Source organism: Galeopterus variegatus, unplaced genomic scaffold (assembly GCF_000696425.1).
Source record: "Galeopterus variegatus unplaced genomic scaffold, G_variegatus-3.0.2 Scaffold2656, whole genome shotgun sequence".
NCBI classification, from domain to species: Eukaryota; Metazoa; Chordata; class Mammalia; order Dermoptera; family Cynocephalidae; genus Galeopterus; species Galeopterus variegatus.
This window is the reverse complement of record NW_007728767.1, coordinates 211,916-233,474: the sequence shown is the minus strand read 5'-3', so window position 1 is coordinate 233,474 and position 21,559 is coordinate 211,916. Positions and strand designations below refer to the sequence as shown.

Sequence of the window (21,559 nt, the reverse complement as noted above, 5' to 3'; positions counted from 1 at the left end):
GTGATGTAGGAAAGAGGAGGGGGAGGGCGGAGGAGGGTTAGTGGGAAATCAGTAAAGGGCCACAAAAATGATTACATTGTCTGTGTTAAATATACTAATTATCCTGATTTGAGCATCACATACTCCCCCCAGGTACTCATATTAAATGTGGTACCCCAAAGAGATATATAGTACAATCGTTTCAATAAAAAAAATTTTTCTTTTAAAAATTCTTCAATGAGATACATTCCTATTTAATGGGATAAATAAAACCCATATAAACAACCCTATGTAAGTTCTTGTCAGATTCTGTTACCAAACAATTTATGATTTTCAGGGTTTTTGGAGGTTTTTTTGATATTAGATAAGGCATTATAGATGCTGACCAACGCATGCACGTGTAATTTAATGTGGCAACCACATAGTGATGATCCTTTAAGATGGGAAATTGCTGGAATAAATTGAGCTGAAACACTTTAGCTAAAACTCCAGACAAAAATTAAAACAGAAAATCTTCATTTTTATTTTCCTGGATTGATCAAGTTCTCTGTTTTACTGCTTATGGTAGTCCTGGCCCAGGAAAATTGGGGGTGGGAGTGGGGAAGAGTGGAAAACATGGGGGAGTAGAGATTAAAATAAATATATTTGTCACATTTCTGTAGAGAGAGGAGGATATACCTTCTGGGTGATTGATAAACTGACACATACAATAGACTTAGAGCAAAGCAACAGAAACACTGGACCATGGGACTGAATGCCAAAAAGAAAAAATTCACACACAACATTTTACAGTTGCTCTTTTTGGGCTAAATCCTTAAGGACCATGTAGATTATAATACAGGTTGCTCAAATAAATCACTGTAATTTTTTCCGAAATTTATTCATGAACCATAATCTCTGGAATGTCAATAAAATCAGGCCAGGAGAATAAATGACAGGATTGAAAAGTTATATGAACTTTGCAAATCTTTAATAACACAGCTTAGATACAAGTAAAATAATTTTAGTACTCAAATTCTGTCAGTCACTCTAATGGAATCTAATAACAATTGAAACCGATGAAGCTTAAGGAACTGAAAAAGCAATTTTAATATTAAATGATTTCTAGTAATTTAGTCTCTTAACTGAAACTCTTCATAAACTCAGCCCTTATTCAACATCAAAATCAATATCAATCATGCATTTTATAATGTCTGGATTACAAAATGAAATCTTAGACCTATCATGTGACTAAAATTATAAATCCAAGAATTTCAGTCTTGACCTACTATATATTAAGTTAAAAGTAATTATCACCTCTCATTTAACAAATTTTTTTTATTATAACCTACAGACATAACAGTGACTCAAATTACATTACAGGTAATAACCCACTCACCTTGACAAAACTCATTCGAATGGTGCACATTTTGGTGAGCTCATACACTGCCTCAAACCCATGGTTGACAGATTGAGCCAGAAGCTGAGCAAACTCCTGATTGTTAAAAATTTTGAGGCTGCAGCTGCTGGGAATCTTACAGACAGTGGTGGGATGAAAGCCATGATGAAAGTTGCAGTTCCTACTCTGTACAAATATGCTGCTGTCACTGAGGCACTCTGCATACACCTCCCCGCCAACATAGTACAGATGAACACCTTAAAAACACAGGCACCATGAGAGTCAGCTTAACAAAAGCATTATAATGAAACCCAAGAGGTTGTATGGTGCAACCGAAATACCCACTAATCCCTAGCAAACAGTCTTTAGATGCAAGCTACCACTAGATGGCTGTCTGCTGCCAAAGATAATCAAGAGGTTAGCGTCTACCTACATCTAAACTGGTTCTCAAATAACTAAAGTTAAGCCTCAAGTTGGCAGCATATTAGTTTTCCATTCTTAGGGGTTTTTTTTTTTTTTTTTCCTTTTTCAACAATAATCTATCATCTCTGAGAGAGAAAGGAATGGCAAAAAAACAAACAAAACAAAACCCCAAAGTTGACTTTTGATGAGTCTTTTCAAAGGAATTCTTGGTGCTATCAACTATCACAGTCACTTGGCAGAGCTTGGCACTCTTTTTGCTAATGAAGAGAACAGCAGCATTAAAAAATAAAAGACTGAGTTACATATGTAATTTCAGGTCACAAAAAGAGCTTTCAAATGGCAGGTTTTACTTTCCTTTAAAAAAATTCTGTTGATATTGAAAATATATATAAATAATAGGTAAAAACAGCTTCAATATTAAAATTCAAATTACATAACTAAAGCTGAAGTCACCTAGTGTTCTTCTCCTAACATATCCATCCACCACCTGAAATTCATTTTTCTTCCTCGGAGGTAGAAACTATTAGTTTGGAGTATGTCCTTTCAAACCTTTTAACATGCATTTAATTAAATATATATGTTCCTACAGAATATTTTTGTGTGGTTTTGTGTGTTTGGTTTTGTTTTTAAATATAAATGGTATCACACTCTATTAATTAGAAACTTGCTCTTGTAACTTAACAAACCTTGAAGATTTTACTATGCTCTAAGATATAAATCTGCCACTGTATATATATTCTAAATGCTACATATAATTCTAGAATATGCATCATTTATTTAACTATCTACCAATGAACAATTTTTCACTGCTGCAAACTGTGCTTTTTAGCACCATCCCTGTAATATCTCTGCACACAAGAGAGTCACATACTTGTATCAGGCCGTGATACTTAAAACTGTTTTATTTCTGAACAAATAAAAATGACTCATGAAAGAAAGGGTCCAAAAACTGTATACTGGGAAAAAAGGGAAAACTGATTCTAGAATTTCAGAGTTCACCAAATAGATATTTCCCTTAAATGATTTCTATTATAGTGGAAGGGGGGGAAAAAATCAATGCACAGATAGATGTTTGACATTTCACCTAAAAAATCATGGCAAGTTGGCAGTAACTTCAAGAGAATGGGAACTTGGTTTTCAACTTATTTTTGGCCACAGTATATTTCTGAATCTCTTCTATAAGAAATCCCATTGCAAATAGATTTATTTACCTTTTGTTCTTATTCAGGACTAAGACTTTCTCAAGTCAAACAAGCAAAAAGCAGCAAGGAGTAAAAACAAAACTTATCAAGAAACAGGCAATACACTCTACTTGGGATGGGTTTACTACCTGACCACTTGGTACATGAGACTATGACATTTCATTGCACTGTGAAAAGTGCCTTAGCTTGTTTGTGTGGCAACATCTTGCAGGGTGAATTATAAATAAAACTTTGTTACCTGAATTTAAAAAAAGGCAGGGGTGATAGTGAAGCCACTGAAAACTTATGTCATTCACACGGGACTTCCCCAACACTAACTCTGCTCTTCCAACGTTATGTTAATTCTTACAAATCATCTCAATACAAAATATTCTGCAAGTACCATAATTATAAAATTCTAATCCTTCATCAGCATTCATATATTCCACAAATATTTTTTGTGTATTTACTGTGAGCCAGGCATTGTTCTAACTACTCCTCAATACTGAAGATATTGTTGTGAACAAGGCAAATTCCTGTACAGCTTACATTCCAGTCAAAGTAACACTCAAAAAACAAAGAATAATATGATTTCAGTTCCTAGTACTAGGAAGAAAAACTAAGCAGGATAAGAAAAAGGGGACTAATTACATCTTTATTTCATTAATACATTTTTCAGTATCTGCAAGTTGAGGCAGAGGACATGCCTTAAGCTTCCTCTTATGCTTCCAGCACCATACACAATTCATGGTACATAGCAAGTACAGCAAATGACTGAATTCAGTTGAATGTAAGGAAATAAGATTACCTTTTCCAATATGTCGTCTAGTGTTTTCGATCGTCGAATTACGATTAACATTTGACAACAGCCCCAAACAGAATCTACTTTTATTATTTGAAGGATCTGTGAATCCATCTACTAACACACTAGTAGAAGATGCATGAAAAGCTTCCCCGACACGATTATTTAATTCATAGTAGACAATTGAACACCAATGTTTGGGCTCTTCATAGGCAACAGGCTGAACATCTGTGAACAAACCAGAAAAAAAAATTAATAAAATTATTATCAGAAACTCCAGATTCTTTATGTGTTTGTCCTTTAACCCAAACCAAGCACTACATGAAAAATAAAATTTTCAGATACTTAAGTCTCACCGCCCTTCCTGGCTTTGAGTCTATAAATCAAAACACAAACACTAGAAACAGGCTTGAATATGACAATTTTTTTTTCCTTTTTGTCTTTTTTCGTGACCGGTAACGGGATCGCAACCCTCGGTGTTGCGCCTGTACCGCAACCAGCAATGGGATCGCAATCCTCGGTGTCGCGCCTGCACCGCGCTCAACCAGTGAGCGGACCGGTCTCTATATGGGATCCGAACCCTTGGCAGGAGCGCTGCCGCACTCCCAAGCACCGCACTCTACCGAGTGCACCACCGGGCCGGCCCTGAATATGACAATTTTAAAAATTATAGAAATACAAGGACAGGCAACTATCTTAGTCTGTTCAGGCTGCTATAACAAAATACCATAAACTGAGTGGCTTAAATAACAGAAATTTATTATAATTTCACAGCTCAGGAGGCTAGGAAGTCCAAGGTCAAGGTGCAGCAGACTATGTGGAGTGAGAGCCTACTTCCTGGCTAGTAGACAGCAGCCTTCTTGCTGTGTTACACATATGGCCTTTTCTCCATGAGTGCTCACAGAAAAAGATTCACTTCTCTTCCTCTTATTATAAGTGTACTAGTCCCATCATGAAGACCACACCTTCATGAACTCATCTAAACCTAATTACTTCCCAAAAGGCCCCATCTCCAAACACCATCACATTGGCTTCAACAAATGAATGGGTGGGGGTGGGTGGGGAGAGGACACAATTCAGTCCATTAGCATTCCATCCCTGGCCCCCCAAAATTCATGTCCTTCTCACATGCAAAATATATACATCCCACCCCAATAGCTCCAAAAGTCTTAACTCATTCCAGTGTCAACTTTAAAGTCTAAAGTTCAGTCTCATCTAAATCAAATGAGTGAGACTCAAGGCAAAATTCTGATGCAAAATTCTTCTCAACTTTAAATCTGTGAATCCAGACAAGTTATGTGCTTCCAAAATACAATGGTGGAACAGGCATAGGATAGACACCACCATTCCAAAAAAGAGAAATAGAAAACAAGTAACAGGTGATAGGTCAAGTAAGTCCAAAACCTAGCATAGCAATTTCCATTAGACCTAAGGCTGGAGTAGGATCCTCTTTGGTTTGATGCTCTGCCTCCTGGCCCAATGGGCGGCAATGCCAACACGATGGCTTAGAGGGGTGTCACTCCACTGCCCTCTGGGGGGAGCAGAGATTGCACCCCCATGGCTTCAGTCAGAAGACATCTACCCTGATGAAACCAAGGAAGTGGTCCTAATGATGGATCTCAAGGCCATTCTTCTCTTTTCCTGAAGAACAGCGCAAGTTGCAGCCAAATAAATTTATTGTCCTGTCCTACAGAATCTAAGAAGTCTGACAGCCTTCCTTCAATCCAACCCACCTCTGTCCCCTTCAGTTCAAACTGGCAGTGTTCCTGCTAGAGTGGCTGATCAGGGCAATGGCTCACACCCACTATAATCTCATTATCAAATGGTCAATCAGCAAAATCCTCAAGTTCTCTTCTGAACATGCTTTCTCATTTTTTGCAATATGGATAAGATGAGAATTAGTTCTAGTTCTGTTTTGCTTAAACAATTTCTTCTCAATTCATTTCTCTCTTCTCACATTTTACTATGAACAGTCAGGATGAACCAGGCCACTCCTACAACACTCTGCTCAGAAATCGCCTCAGCTAAGTATCCAATTTTATCACTTGAAAGTTCTGCCTTCTGCAAAACACCAAAACATGAACACAATTCAGCCAAGTTCTTTGCCACCTTGTAACAAGGACATCCTTTTCTCTGTTTTCCAATAATATGTTCCTCCTTTCTGCCTAAGACCTGATCAGAATCACCCTTAATATCCATATTTCTATCAACATTCTGCATATGATTTTTTATGTATTCTCTAAGAAAATGGAAGCGTTCTCTAAAACTCTCTTCTTTTCTTTCTGAGTCCTCCACCATAATCACCTTTAACAGTCCCTTAAGAACTCTTCCAGCCCCTACCTTCTACTTAGTTCCCAAGCCACTTCTACATTTTCAAGGTATTTGTTATAGCAGCACCCCACTTCTTGGTACTAACTTCTGTCTTAGTTGGTTCAGGCTGCTGTAACTAAATAACACAGACTGAATGGCTTAAACAACAGAAATTTATTTCTCACAGTTCTGGAGCCTGTCCAAGATCAAGGTGCCAGCAGATCTGGTGTCTGGTGAAGGTCCACTTGTAGAGAGCCACCTTATCACTGTGTGCTCACATGGCCTTTAGTTGGTGTGTGCTCAAGGACAGAGAAAGAGGTAGAGAAAGGGATCTCTTTTCTCTTCTTATAAGGGCACTAATCCCATCATGAGTACCTCACCCTCATTACCTCATCTAAACTAATTACCTCCCCAAAGGCCCCATCTTGAAACACCATCATGTTGGGGGTTAGGGATTCAACATATTAATTTGGGGAGGACCCGATTCGGAACATATAAGCAACATCACATTTTAAGTTGTTTTCCTAGCAGATCTAATTCCGATTTAAACTGAAACATAAATTTCTTTATCAGCAACCTAAAAGATTTAACTATATCAGTATCTATAAAATTATTCTAAACGAAAAGTTGAAAGAACTAAGTGAGACTCTAAGCAAACTAGAAATAGAGAAACTTCTTTAACTTGATAAAGAACATCTACAGAAAAGCTATAGCTAATATCATACTTAATGGTGAGAAACTTGAAGGCTTCCTAAGATCAGTAATAAGGCAAAGATGTCTCCTATCACACAGTTTTTCAACATCATACTGGAAGCCCTCACTAATGCAATAAGACAAGAAAAGGAAATAAAATGTACACAGATTGGGAAGGATGAAATAAAACTGCCTTTGTTCTCAAATGACATGTTTGTTTATATAGAAAATCCAAAAGAACTGGCCAAAAAACTTTGGGGACTAGTAAGCAATTACAGCAAAGTTAAAGGATACAAAGTTAATATATAGAAGTCAATCACTTTCCTATATACCAGCAATGAACAAGTCAAATTTGAAATCAAAAAGTCATTGCCATTTACATTAACAACCCCCCAAAATGAAATACTTAGGTATAAATCTAAAAAAATAGGTACAAGATCTGTATGAGGAAGGCTACAAAACTCTGATGAAGGAAATCAAAGAAAAACTAAATAAATTGAGAGATACTTCATGTTGAAGGATAGGAAGACTCAATACTATCAATATGTCAGTGCTTCCCAACTTGATCTAGGGATTCAACATAATGTCAATCAAAATCCCAGCAACTTTGTGGATATCAACAAAATGATTTTGAAGTTTATAAGGAGAGGCAAATGACCCAGAACCACCAACACACTACTGAGGGAAAAGAACACTAACACAATATTGAGAGAAAAGAACTAAGTCAGAGGACCGATAGTACTTGACTTTAAGACTTACTATAAAGGTACAGTAATCAAGATAGTGTGGTACTGGTGAAAGAAGAGACAAACAGACCAAAGAAACAGAATAGAGTGTACAGAAATTGGCCCACATAAATGTAGTCAACTGATCTTTAACAAAGGAGCAACAGTCTTCTCAACAAATAGTATAGGAACAACTGGACATTCATATGCAAAAAATAAATCTAGATAAAGACCCTATACTTTTCTCAAAAATTAACTCAAAATAAGTCACAGACCTAAATGTGAAATGCAAAAACCATAAAAATTCTATAAAATATAGGAGAAAATCTAGATGACTTTGAGTATGGTGATGATTTTTTAAGATGCAACACCACCAAAGGTACAATCCATGAAAGAAATAATTGATAAGCTGTACTTCATGAAAATTAAGAACTTCTGCTCTGAGAAAGGCAGTGTCAAAAGAATGAGAAGACAAACTGCAGAGGGAGAGAAAATATTTGCAAAAGACTGATCTGATAAAGAACTATAATCTGAACGTAAAATTAAACAAAACAAAAAACCTGATTAAAATATAGGCAGAAGACCTGAACAAACACTTCACCAAAGACCTAAAGATGTCAAATAAGCATATAAAAAGATGCTCAACATCATATGTCATTAAGGAATTGCAAATTAAAACAATGAGACACTACTATACACCTATTAGAATGGCCAATATCCAAAATACTGACATCAAATGCTAATGAGGATATGGAGCATCCCATTAATTGCTGGCAAATAATACATTCACCAAATGTACCAAAATGGTACAGCCACTCTGAAAGATAGTTTGGCAGTTTCTTACAAAACTAAACATACTTTTACCATACTATCCATCAATCATGCTTCTTGGTATTTAGTCATGAGTTGAAAAGTATGTCCACACAAAAACCTGCACATGGATGTTTATAGCAGCTTTATTCATAATTTCCAAAACTTGGAAGCAATCAAGAAGACCTTCAGTACAAGAAAGGATAAACTGTGGTATATCAAGATAATGAAATATTACTCAGTGCTAAAAAGAAATGAGCTATCAAGCCATGAAAAGACTTGGAGGAAACTTAAATGCATATCACTACGTGAAAGAAGACAATCTGAGAAGGCTATATACTATATGATTCTAACTATGTGACATTCTTGAGAAGTCATAGCTATGGAGATAGTAAGATCAGTGGTTACAAGGGCTTAGTGGGAGGGAGGGATGAACAGGCAGAGAGGATTTTTAGGGAAGTAAAAACAATTCTGTAGGATATCATAACAGTGGATGCATGTGTTAAAAAAACCCACAGAATGTATAAAATCAAGAATGAACCCAATGTAACCTCTGGACTTTGGGCAACAATCATATGTCTATGAAAGTTCATTGACTGTAACAAACGTATCACTCTGATGCAGAATGCTGATGATAGGGGGAGGCTGTGCATGTATGGGTAAAGGAGATATGTCAATTTTGCTGTGAATCTAAAACAGAAGGAAGGGAAAGAGGGAGGAAGGGAGGAATAAAAAGAAAGGGAGAAAGAAGAAGGGAAGGGGAGGAAGGGAGGAAGGATGGAAGGTAGTTAGGCAGACAGAAAGGCACGCAGGCAGATAGACAGACAACTAAGTGAACGTTATCTCTGAGAAAAAGTGGTGTGCATTTAAATTTTATGTGTTAGAACTGCCTAGGGAAAAAGGTTTATACACGACTGGCCAAACTTATTGTAAGAGTCAATAATTCACAATGGACACAATGGGTGGGAGAGACACATGGAAGCTCTTCATCCAGGTGTTGTTCTTGGAGCTGAAATCAATCAGACAGAGAAGACATGGATCCTCAATTCTATTTCTAAAAAAGGCAGGGATAAAAAATGTCCAAGAAAGACTTAAGAGTGGTCACATGGTCTGTGCAGGCAGTACAAAAGAGTTGATTAACTTATCTTTTGAGAGTAGTTTAACATTTAAAATTCAATTCTGATTATTCAACTGCAAGAATTCAGATGAGGAGGAATGGAGGAAAATAAACTCAAGTAGCCTGTAGAAAGAAATCTTAAGAGCTTATATTTTAAAGAAGTTCATGTGAAAGATAGAACAAGGAAATACCCATAACCAAAGACATACAAATGGGTAGGAGGAAGTTATAAAAATAGTGTCAGGAAAAGACTAGAGCTACAAATGAGCAGAAACTTGTGGAAAAAAACAATGCTAACCAAAACTAAAAATGCGATTTTGGTTAGGAGAAAAGAACAGGAAAAAAAGAACAAGAAAAACACTGCCTCTATTCAAGGCAAAGGACCTACTGTTGTTAACAGGTGGTTCAAGGCATTTCAGTTTAACTTTGATTTTCCTTTTGTCATCTCTGTCAAAAAGAAAGAAGAAATAAAAGGGTACTTCAAAAAGTTTGTGGAAAAATAAGAGAAAAAGATAGGATGAGTCTTTCCATGAACTCTTCAAAGACCCTCTGACACATAATTTGACTAGAATGAGAAGAAATTCTGGTGAGAAGACATCCACAGAGATGAGAAAATTTGAGTGCCAAGTTCCTCTAAAGGGGCTCAGTTGTTTGAGACAGATTACTTTGTAAGGGACATCTAACATACAACGCTATTAAACAGCACCCCGATCTTTGGAGAATCAGGAGAAAAGAAAAGGAAAATGGTAAGTGGAGTAAATAAATATAGCGCATATTTTCAAAAGGAGGATAATAATACAATTTATTATGTACAACCTAATGCTGTGTGCTAAGATCATTACATATATTGTCTAATTCATTTGACACACTGATTTATTCAACATACTAATAAAAAACATCATCCCTATTTATTTTTTCAACAAGGAAACTTAGGCTTAGAGATTTAAAAAGCTATCCTAAATTGCAAAGCAAATAAGTATAAACAGGAATTCAAACCCAGAAATTCATGTTCTAAGATATTTTGCTATAATTGAAAAGTAGATGCCATGAATTACAAATTAGCATGATGAGATCCCTACATAAATTCTAGACTTTAAAAAGCAAAGATGTTATTCAAACATTAACAAAACTATTAGGGGGCCTGAAATTTAACTGTTTTTAGGAATGTGGGACACACAGTATGACAGTCATTCAGTATCACCACAAACATGTACAAAACACATACAAACACACAGTTTTAAGAACTGTATAAATGGCGGTACCTTACTTCTTCTACACTTGTGACAAACTAAGAAGCTTAAGGTCTCAAAACAAAGTGGCTCTGAAACCACAATGACACCATAAATATATACAATTTTTCATTTGTCAATTTAAAAAAAGAAGACACAATTAAAAATGCAAAAAGGAACATCCCACAATAAGATATCACTTCATACCCATAAAGACGGCCATTATCCAAAAAAACAGAAGCTGTAAGTTCAGCTGGCTGATTAGCTCACTTGGTAAAGCATGATACTGATAACACCAAGGTCATCGGTTTGGATCCCCTTACTGGCCAGCCACCAAAACAAACAAAAAAAAAAACATAAAACAAGTACTGACATGGATAGGGAGAAACTGTAACCGAATGTACTGCTGGTGGGAATATAAAATGGTGCAGCCTCTATGAATTAACATTTTGGTGGTTCCTCAAAAAATTAAACAGAATTAGCATATGAACCAGCAATTCTATTCCAAGTATATAACACTCAGATGAGTTGAAACTAGGGACTGAAAGAGACAGTAACATGATTCCCAACAGCCAAAAGGTAGAATAAACCCAAATGCCCATCAACAGATAAACAGATAAACAAAATATGGTCTATAGATTCAATGGAATATTATTCGACCTTTAAAAGAAATGCAATTCTAATACATGCTACAAGCATAAACCTTGAAAACATTATGCTAAGTGAAATAAGCCAGACATAGAAGGATGCATGTTTCCACTTAAATGAGGTACCTAGAATAGGCAAATTCATAGAGACAGAAAGGAGAATAGTGCTGACTACGGGCTGGGGGAGGGTGAATGAGGAGTTATTGCTTAATGGATACAGAGTTCTGTTTAGGACTATGAAAAGGTTCTGGAAATGGATAGTGGTGACAGTTGCACAACACTGTAGATATACTGAATGCTACTGAACTGTACACTTTAACAACAAAGCCCCAAAATACACGACACAAAAATCAACAGAACTGAAAGTAGAAATAAATGATGCAACAATAACAGCTGGGAATTTCAATCCCCCTCTCAATAACTGATAAATTAATTAGGGAGAAAATAAATAAGAATACAGAAGACTTGAACAACACTATCAACCAACTTGACCTACTAGAACCCACAGAACGAACCTCTGATACCCTACAGTATCAGAATATACAATTTTTTCAAGTGCACATGGAAGATAGACCATATGCAATGCCAGAGGTCGACAAATCCAACAACACATAAAAAGCATTATACATAATGACCAAGGGAAATTTACCCCAGGAATGCAAATATTCTAGGTTTTTCAGGCCATATACAATCTGTTGCATATTTATCTTCATCTTTTATTAACAAACCTTTAATAATGTAAAAACCATTCTTAGGTCACAGCTTGTACAAAGACATACACAAAACAAGTCTCAAAAAATTTGAAAGAACAGAAATTATACAAAGTATGTTCAATGAAATTAAATTTGGAATGAACAACAGAAAGAAACAGGAAATCCTGAAATATTTGGAAATTGACTAACATATTGCTTAAAAAACCCAAGGGTCCAACAATAAATCACAAGGCAAATTTTAAAATTTTTAAGCTGAATAAAAATAAAAGATATTAAAGTTCGTGGAATGCAATCAAAGCTGGGGTTAGAGGGAAATTAATAGTTATGAACACCTATGTTGAAAAAGAAACAAATCAATAACCTAAGATTCTATTTTAAGAAAATATAAAAAGAAGAGCAAACTAAACCAAAGCAAGCAGAATAAAGGAAATAGTAGTTATCAGAATGGAAATCAATAAGAGAAAAACAAAAAAGAAAAATCAATAAAACCAAAAGTTGTTTTGAAAACATCAACAAAATTGACTAACCTTTACCTAAATGAACCAAGAAAATAAAGACACAAATTACCATAATCAGAAATAAAGACATCGCTACCAAGCCTACAGAAATTAAAAGGATTAATGAAATAATGCTATGAAAAACTGCATGCCAACAAATTACACAATTTTGATGTAGTAGGCAAACTCCCAGAAAGACAAATTACCAAAACTGACTCAAGAAAAAAATATCTGAATAGACATAACAAGTAAACAAACTGCATCAGTAATTTCAAGTCTTCCCAAGAAGTTAAGCCCAAGCTGAGATGACTTCACGAGTAAATTCTATCAAATATTTAACAAAGAAATAATACCAATACTTCACTCTTTCAAAAATAGGAGAGAACACTTCTCAAATCACCCTATGAAGCCATTACCCTGAAACCAATGCCAAAAAAAGACATTTCAAGTAAACTATAGACCAATATTCTTCATGAATAAATAAGTTAAATTGGTCAATAAAATATCAGTAACCTAATCCAGCAATATATAAAAAAAGGATTATATGCCATGACCAAATGGAATTTACCCCAGGAATACAAAGCTGGTTTAACAACAGAAAATTGATTAATGTACACCATATTACTAAAAAAGAACAAAAAAAAAAAAAAAAAAGATCATCTCAACAGATGCAGAAAAAGTATTTTACAAAATTCAACATACATTCCTGATAACAATTCTCAACAAACTAGGAATATAAAGGAGTTAGTAGTTTAATGGCTAGTTCCTCCAGAACACTGAACAGAAGTAGCAAGAACAAGACATCCTTATCTTGTTCCCTTAAAAAACAATTCCATTCATTTAAGGATAATTTTATAGAGAAGTTGAGTACAAGACTTGTCTACTGAAAACTGAGAAGATCTAAATACTTAAGTGAGAGACATTCCACACCCATGCACTGGAAGATTCTTTACTGTTAAGATGGTGAATCTTCCCAAATTGATCTAGATGTTCAATGTGATCTCTATCAAAATCCAAGGAGGGTTTTTTTTCCTCTTCTGCAGAAACTGACAAGCTATGCTAAAATTATATGAAAATGCAAAGAATGTAGAATAGCCAAAAAATTTTGAAAAAGAAAAACAAAGCTGAAAGACTAACACTTCTTACTTTCAAAACACTATAAAATGGGAGAAAATATTTGCAAACCATATATCTGGTAGGGGATTAGTATCCAGTATATATAGAGAACTCCTAAAACTCATCAATGAGAAAATGACCCAATTCAAAAATGGACAAAGGACTTGAACAGACATTTCTCCAAAGAAGAGACACACATGGCCATAAGCACATGAAAGATGCTCAACGTAACATTAGTCATTAGGGAAATGTAAATCAAAACTACAATGAGATAACACCTCATGCCCATTAGGATGACTACTATAAAAAAAAAAACCCAGAAAATAACAATGTTGGCAAGAATGTAGGGAAACTGAAACCTCTGTGCATTGTTGGTGGGAATATAAAATGGTATAGCCACTGTGGGAAAAATATAAAGCTGTTCCTCAAAAAATTAAGAGTAGAATTATAATATAATCTAGCAATTCCACTTCTGGGTATATACCAAAAAGAAATGAGAGTAGGATCTCAAAGAGACATTTGTATACCCATGTTCATAGCAGCATTGTTAACAGCCAAACAATGGAAGCAACTCAAGTGTCCACCAATTGATGAATGGATAAAGAAAATGTGGTTTACACATACAATGGAATATTACTGTTTTAAAAAGGAATGAAATTCTGACACATGCTACAACATGCATGAATCCTGAGGATATTATGCCAAGTGAAATAAGCCAGTCACCAAAAGACAAACACTGTATGAGGTACTCAGAGCAGTCAAAATCAGAAAGAGAGAAAGTACAATAGTAGTTGCTAGGTGCGGGGGCAGGGAGGAACGTGGCTATTGTTAAATGGATATAGAGTTTCAGTTTTACAAGGTGCTGTGGATTCAATGTCTCCCCCAAATTCATTGATGCTTTACACCCACTGTAACAGTGTTAAGAGGGCAGGAAATCCAAATACGGTATTTAAGTGGGGCCTTTTAGAAGTGATTGGATGGTGAGGACTGTGACCTCATGAATGGATTAACCCTTGTGAACGGATTAATGGTCTAATGCGTTATAGGGAGTGCTTCTAATGGCTTTATAAAGCAAGTGAGCATGTTAACTCTCTTGCTCATGCCGTTCTTGCCCTGTGATACTCTGTGTTGACGCGGGACTCTGTTCAGAACCCCCACCAAGAAGAAGGCCTTCGCCAGATGCATCCCCTGGACTGTGGACTTCCCAGTCTCCAAAACTGTAAGAAATAAATTTCGTTTTCTTATAAATTACCCAGTTTCAAGTATTCTGTTATAAGTGGCAGAAAAAAGACTAATACGCAGGTGAAAAGTTATGGAGATGGAGGATGGTGACAGTTTCACAACATTAAAAATGTATTTAATGCCACAGAACTGTACACTTAAAAATAGTTTAAATAGTAAATTTTATGTGTATTTTACCACAGTTACAAAACTGGGGGCGGGGGGAAACCTTACTTTAAAGCTTAGAACCCAACATTATAAAGTACAAATATATAGATAATGAACAAAATTGAGAGTCTTGAAATAAACCTTTACATTTATTGTCAATTGATTCCTGACAGAGATACCAATTCAATGGAGAATTGATACTCTTTTCAACAAACAGTGCTGGAACCAACTGGATTTCCACATGAAAAAAATTAATTTAGACATTTACTATATACCACACACAAACTTAATCAAAATGAATCATAGGCCTACATATAAGAGCTAAATCTATAGAACTTTTAGAAAAAGCATAGGAGAATATTTTCTTGGTCTTGGGATAAATAAAAATGTATGAGATGAAACACCAAAAGAATGATACAGAAAAGAAAAAAATTGATAAACTGGACTTCATCAAAATTTAAAGCTACTGTGCTTCAAAAGACATCATTAAGGCCGGCCCGGTGGCGCACTGGATAGTGCGCCGCTTGGGAAGCGCGGCGGTGCTCCCGCCCGAGGGTTCGGATCCCACATACAGACCGGTTCCCGCTCACTGGCTGAGCGAGGCGCGGGAGCGACACCGAGGGTTGCGATCCCGTTGCCGGTCCCCGGTCCGGTACGGGGGCAACACTGAGGGTTGCGATCCGTTGCCGGACACGGAAAAAGACAAAAAGACAAAAAAAAAAAAAAAAAAAAAGACATCATTAAGAAATTAAATCCATAGACCGATAGAAAATATTTGCAAATCATATATCTGATAAAGGACTCATATCTAGCATATACAAAGAACTCTTACAATTCAATAAGAAGATAAATACCACAATGGGCAAAAGTTTTAAAATAAACATTTCACCAAAGAAGATAAATGAATGGTTGATAAGTATATTTAAAAAATACTCAACATCATTACTCATTAGGAAAATGCAAATTAAAACCACAATGAATACTTCACACCCACTAGAATGGCTATAATCAGAAAGAGAGACAATAACAATTATTAGGACCATGTGGAGAAACTGGAACCCTCTTTCTTTGCTGGTAAGAATGTAAAATGGTACTGCCACTTTGGAGAAGTTTGGCAGTTTTTCTTAGTTAAATTTACCGTACTAAGTCAGCATTGTTTATACTTAACAAAAACTGGAAACAATTCAAATGTCCACAGACTGGTGAATGGATAAACAAAATGTGGTATATCCACACAAAGGAATACTGTTCAGCAATAAAAGGAACTACTGATATATGCTACAACACGGATAATCCTTGAAAACATTACGCCAAATAAAAGAAGTCAGATACAAAATACTACCTGACTCTATTTATATGAAATGTTCAGAAAAGACAAATCTATAGAGACAGAAAACAGACTGGAGGCTATGTGGAGCTAGGGATGGGAGTTGGGATAGACCACAAATAGGTAAAAGGATCTTTTTCTAGGACTATAGAAATGTTCTAAAACAAGGTCGTGGTATAAAACTTTATATACTTATCAAAAGCATGAAATCACACACTTAAAGTGAGTGAATTTTATACTATATAAATGATACCTCAATAAAGCTATTTTTAAAAAGTGGCCAAGAAGTTACAAAAACAATAACAACACAATAAATATGGTGAGTACTTCTCTTACCTCTGCTGGATATACTGGGCATAATCTGAGGAATCATATTATTGCTTGTATCCATAGGCTGGGAATTATCTTGACCCATCTGATCATCTGGTGGCATATAGGCAGGAGGAGGTGTATCAGCTAAGAGGAAGAAAATGAGACAAGTTAAAGTCCCCCCAAAATAGTTAAAATCTTCATCCTCCTCAAAGTTATTACTCTAAGAGCATTAAAAAATTCACAAGATTAACAACAGAGTTCATTACTGAACATCACACACACAAAAATGCAGGACACTATCCCAGAGTAAGGGAAAAGGAAGAAAGACAGCACACCTAAGAGCTACTGAAAACCTACTATGATCCCACATTTATTTAGCCCATATCCCTGGTAATCCAAGACACTTGGATCATTGCTAAAATTCACTAAAAGAGAATTCAAGGTCAAGAATTTTGCCTTTCTTTGTTTAGAATCATATGCTTAGAGAAACTACAGCCACTGCAAATCAATCTGAAGGACACAGATTATCCTAGTTAAGGTATACATACTACAGAGACACCTTTAAATTATCAGGATCATCACATACTGTACAATGTCACTTAAAACTTGAAAATATAACTATGCCATCAATACTAACAGCCATTACCTAATTATTCTGCAATGTTCAAAAATGGCTGTTGTGTCCTATTAAAGGGCTAGGTAATTTGCTTAAGAAACTGAATGTTAGCCAGAAAATCTTTTAAGTTCTAATCCTCACAGCTAAAAATCTTTGCAAAAGCTAGTTACATTTCTCTGTGTCAGTAATTATAAATACTGAATATAATTTGTCTTTCACCCCAAGGTTTGTACAAGATGTATTTTGAAATAGAGCTACAATCAGCACTGAATCTAAGACAAAGTCTAAAAATTTGTTTTTGAGCAAATTCCTAAAAGTAAGTTAAACAGTTGGCATTTAATTCTCTTTCAAAAAAACAAACCTGCAACAATTGATATTTTGCTGCAGTACAGAAATCACAAAAAAGATATTTATACATGACTGCCTGACAATAGTAGGTGCTCACATATTTCTTGACAGAGTGGTATAATGATGTGTCCACATGTAACACACCCTTAACAAAACTTAGGAACTTTATAAAATCTACTCATTATCTTTCTTCAGTCAAATCAGTTCATCAGTTATCTCATTAAAGATAACCAGGACTCATTTTAAACTTTCACAGTCTAAAATGATTTGAAAAGCAATGTAGTACAGTTTAAAGAGCATAGACTTTAGAGTCAGACAACCTGGGTCATTTATTAGCTGTGAAACCTTTAGGCAAGGTACTTAAACATTTGGGGTTAATATCAATTTATTTTTCCATCTGTGTTGTTCTGAAGATTAAATTTAATAACTTTCATCACAATATCAGTTAAATAAAAGATACTTATTAAATGGTACTTAGTATTGTAAATTACATGAAAATATCTAACTTTAAGCCAAATATGACTACTTCCATTATTTAAACACATGTTACTTGGCAAAATAAAATCAAAACTCTTCTAGAAATTGAATATAGAGTCAGAAATAGCTCTTGGCTGATTTTCAGGGATTATTATTACTACTTTTTTTCCCCCAATAAAATAAAGTCTTACCTGGGAGCTGAAATGGACTTCCTGGTCCAGAACTTGCCGGGGAGTTAGGATATGTGCTGCTAGCAGGGGAAGGGGGATAGGGGCTATTTGGAGATAAGGGAAAAGGAGTATTGTTGGGCTGGTGGAAAGAATCCGGAAACGTGGCATTTTGTGGCATGTGCGGTTCATTGTGGCTCAGGTTCCTAAACTGAACCAGAAGGCTGTGTTGTGGATTGAATTCATTATGACGAGGCACTAATACTGGAGGTAAGACTGAAAGACAAAAATAAAATGTCATCTGTTAGGAACAACTAAAGTAAATGTCCAATCCACATTAAGGAGTTGAAAGAATTCATGTAAGACTGTAAACGTATTAAAACAATTTGCTTTTAGGAAGAGCTATTTTGTAGAACCTGAATCTACATTTACATAACTAAAACAAAAATTCTGTAAGCACGTAACCTGTATAAGGTACTAATTGAAGACAGAAAATCCAGAAAAAATACCACTCCTGTTGTACGAGAGATAAGGCATATTTAAAAAAACACCAATACAGAGAATTTAATATAACAGGAGTTTAGCAAAGGTGAGTACTCCCAGCTAGCAAGGAATCAAAATATTGTGGTAAAGACGAGACCTGATTGAACCTTATGGAACAAGGAGGATTTCACATAGGAGTGCTAGGGGTGGAGAGATGTAGCGGAAGGAGATGGGGGTACTCCAGGCAGACGGGATGAGAAAAGATAGTCAGGTGGCCTCGGCAATGAACTAAGAGGTAAGGTGAAATTGAGGTCACTTACATGGATGCCCTGAAAAACCTCCACACTTCCAATTTTGAGTACTTCCAGTTTTTTAGTTTGAGAGAGCTCACATGTTATGTTCTTCACTAAGGTTTTCCCTATATACTATAGGAAAATAGTAAAATTTCCTAGGTAGGATTCTTCCATTCAAAATCAGTCTTTGAAATATGACCATAATGAAAATATATACAACAAAATCTAAACATTTCAACAAATACATTTTTTAAGATAAACTTTCACCTTACTCAAATGTTCACCTTCTCTAAAGACCCAAATGATCAATCACATTCAAATATCTGATTACCTTTTGCTACAAGAAACTGAAACAAACCTGACTCTTCAAAGTTTTACTAAACCAATTCATCTCTTTTACAACTTTCCTACATTTGTCAATGCAATTTCACTTTGGAAAATCTCGCTTTAATTATGGTATCATTCAGTACCAACAAAATTAGTTTGTTCTTGAGTTAAGTAGGTCATATCTCCCCTTCCTGAAGCAGGGATGTACACAACAAATCAGAGACTCTATAAGTCAATATTTGCACTGTTTGTATTTTGTTTCTTTTCATTTTACTGTATTAGTGTTGTAAATATGTGGTTAACATCTGACTACAATTGTTTTGTTCTATTGTGTATTAACTACTATATCCCTTACAGAATGATGAGGCAGCTGCCCTTAGAGAGTAGGGCATTAGACAACAACAATTTCTATGTTTAGTTGGCTAGCAATCTGAAAGACTTAGTGAAATAACTACTTAAAAACCCAGTCCAGCAAGAAGTTTTTTACTTTTTTTTTTAAGAGACATAGTTAAAATCACCGTCTTCTCTCTTACTTGTATATTATTTATACATGACTTTTAGAAATTATTGTATTTTCATCCAAAATAATATGTGAATAGTTTTAAAAAGACAGATGCTATAAGAGTTTATAACAAAAACAGAAATTTCTAGCCCCCTTCCATACTGCTTTCATAGACAACTCTTAGCCATTTCTTCTAACATTTCCTTTGCACAATGCCAAATAATATTGCTTATATTGCTATTATTGACCTGTCAAGACCTTATTTGTAGTCTTGCTCTTGTGGCAAATAAGGCATATTATTCTCATATTTCTCATTTTATTCTATCCCACTTCCATTCCCCTCTCCACAATGTTACATAAAAAATTTTGGCTAAATCAGTATATAGTATTCATATTACATATAACATTATTCATTGCTCAGCCAAGTATACAGTTATATATATTTTTAAACAATGCTTTGATTAAAGTTAACTATTGCCGGGCCGGCCCAGTGGCGCACTGGATAAGTGCGCCGCTTGGGAAGCGCGGCGGCGCTCCCGTCCAAGGGTTCGGATCCCACATACAGACCGGTTCCCGCTCACTGGCTGAGCGAGGCGCGGGAGCAACACCGAGGGTTGCAATCCCGTTGCCGGTCCCCGGTCCGGTACGGGGGCAACACTGAGGGTTGCAATCCATTGCCGGACATGGAAAAAGACAAAAAAAAAAAAAAAAAGTTAACTATTGCCTTGGATCCTTCATTTGCTTAATTTTAAGTTCAAACCACTAATATTTTCAGAATTCTAACAGATCTGTCAAATGCCATCAGTATTATTTTTCAGATGCCACAAATTATCAAAAAATTCATTGATTGCATGTTTTTCCCTGGATCTTCCATCCTTTTGCTCCAACCTAGACTGGTTGCTACTTATGTCTCCTATAAATTTGAAGTCCTCAGACTTCTCTTTCCTTCTTTCCTGTTGGATTCCATTTCCTGGATCTCATCCTCTATTAGCATCCTAAGAAAGGGTAAAGGAAGATAAAATTTTCTGATTCCTTGCATGTATGAAAATACTTTGTTTTCTGTTTGTCTGCAGGCAGAATTTCAGACAACTTTTTCCCTCTGAATTTTGAGGTCACTGCTTCATTTTCTTCTAGAATCCAGAACTGCATTGGGTTATCCAATACTCTGATTGCCAGTCCTTTGTATGTGCCCTGTCTTTTCTCTAGCAGCTTTCAGAATTTTTTATCCATGATATACTAAAATTTCATATGTGGGTCTTTTTCTATCCCTTGTTCTGATTAAGTAGTCACTAGGCCTCTTCAATTTTCAGTCCTGGAAATTGCTCTAATAGTGTTTCTTGGAAAATTTTCCCTCTGTCATTTTCCCTTATGCTCTATTTCCAGAATGCATTATTCTATTAGAATTGATATTTAATTTGAAACTGATTTGGGGCTAGTGTTTTAATTTAAGCACTTTTTCATGCATTGACTCATCTAATCCTTGTAACAACCTTATGAGGTAGGTATTATTATTTCCATTTTACAAATTAGAAAACTAAATCAATGAAAGATTAAGCAACTTGCCTGAGGTCACACTGATAGTATGTAGTAAAACCAGTATTCAAATCCAGAAAGTCTGTCTCCAGAACCACAGTCTTTTTTTTTTTTTTTTTTTTTTTTTTTTTTTTTTTTTTTTTTTCCGTGTCCCGTTTTTTTTTT

The 21,559-nt window shown here is 35.5% G+C and overlaps 1 protein-coding gene across 2 annotated transcripts in view; it reads right to left on the bottom strand.

The window, feature by feature from the left end:
* The window catches only part of SMAD5 (SMAD family member 5), a 54,874-nt gene that overhangs the window by 2,517 nt on the left and 30,798 nt on the right, over positions 1-21,559 (bottom strand). Inside the window, exons 1-4 of one of the 2 annotated variants that reach the window (XM_008582511.1) lie at positions 18,281-18,526; positions 16,673-16,792; positions 3,770-3,991; positions 1,358-1,614 (exon numbers count right to left, since the gene is read on the bottom strand). In XM_008582511.1, coding sequence (XP_008580733.1) covers positions 1,358-1,614; positions 3,770-3,991; positions 16,673-16,792; positions 18,281-18,437 — 756 coding nt within the window. In that variant the 5' untranslated portion in view covers positions 18,438-18,526. Of the gene's footprint in view, positions 1-1,357; positions 1,615-3,769; positions 3,992-16,672; positions 16,793-18,280; positions 18,527-21,559 lie in introns of those variants that run through there. The other variant, XM_008582512.1, reaches the window with a different exon arrangement.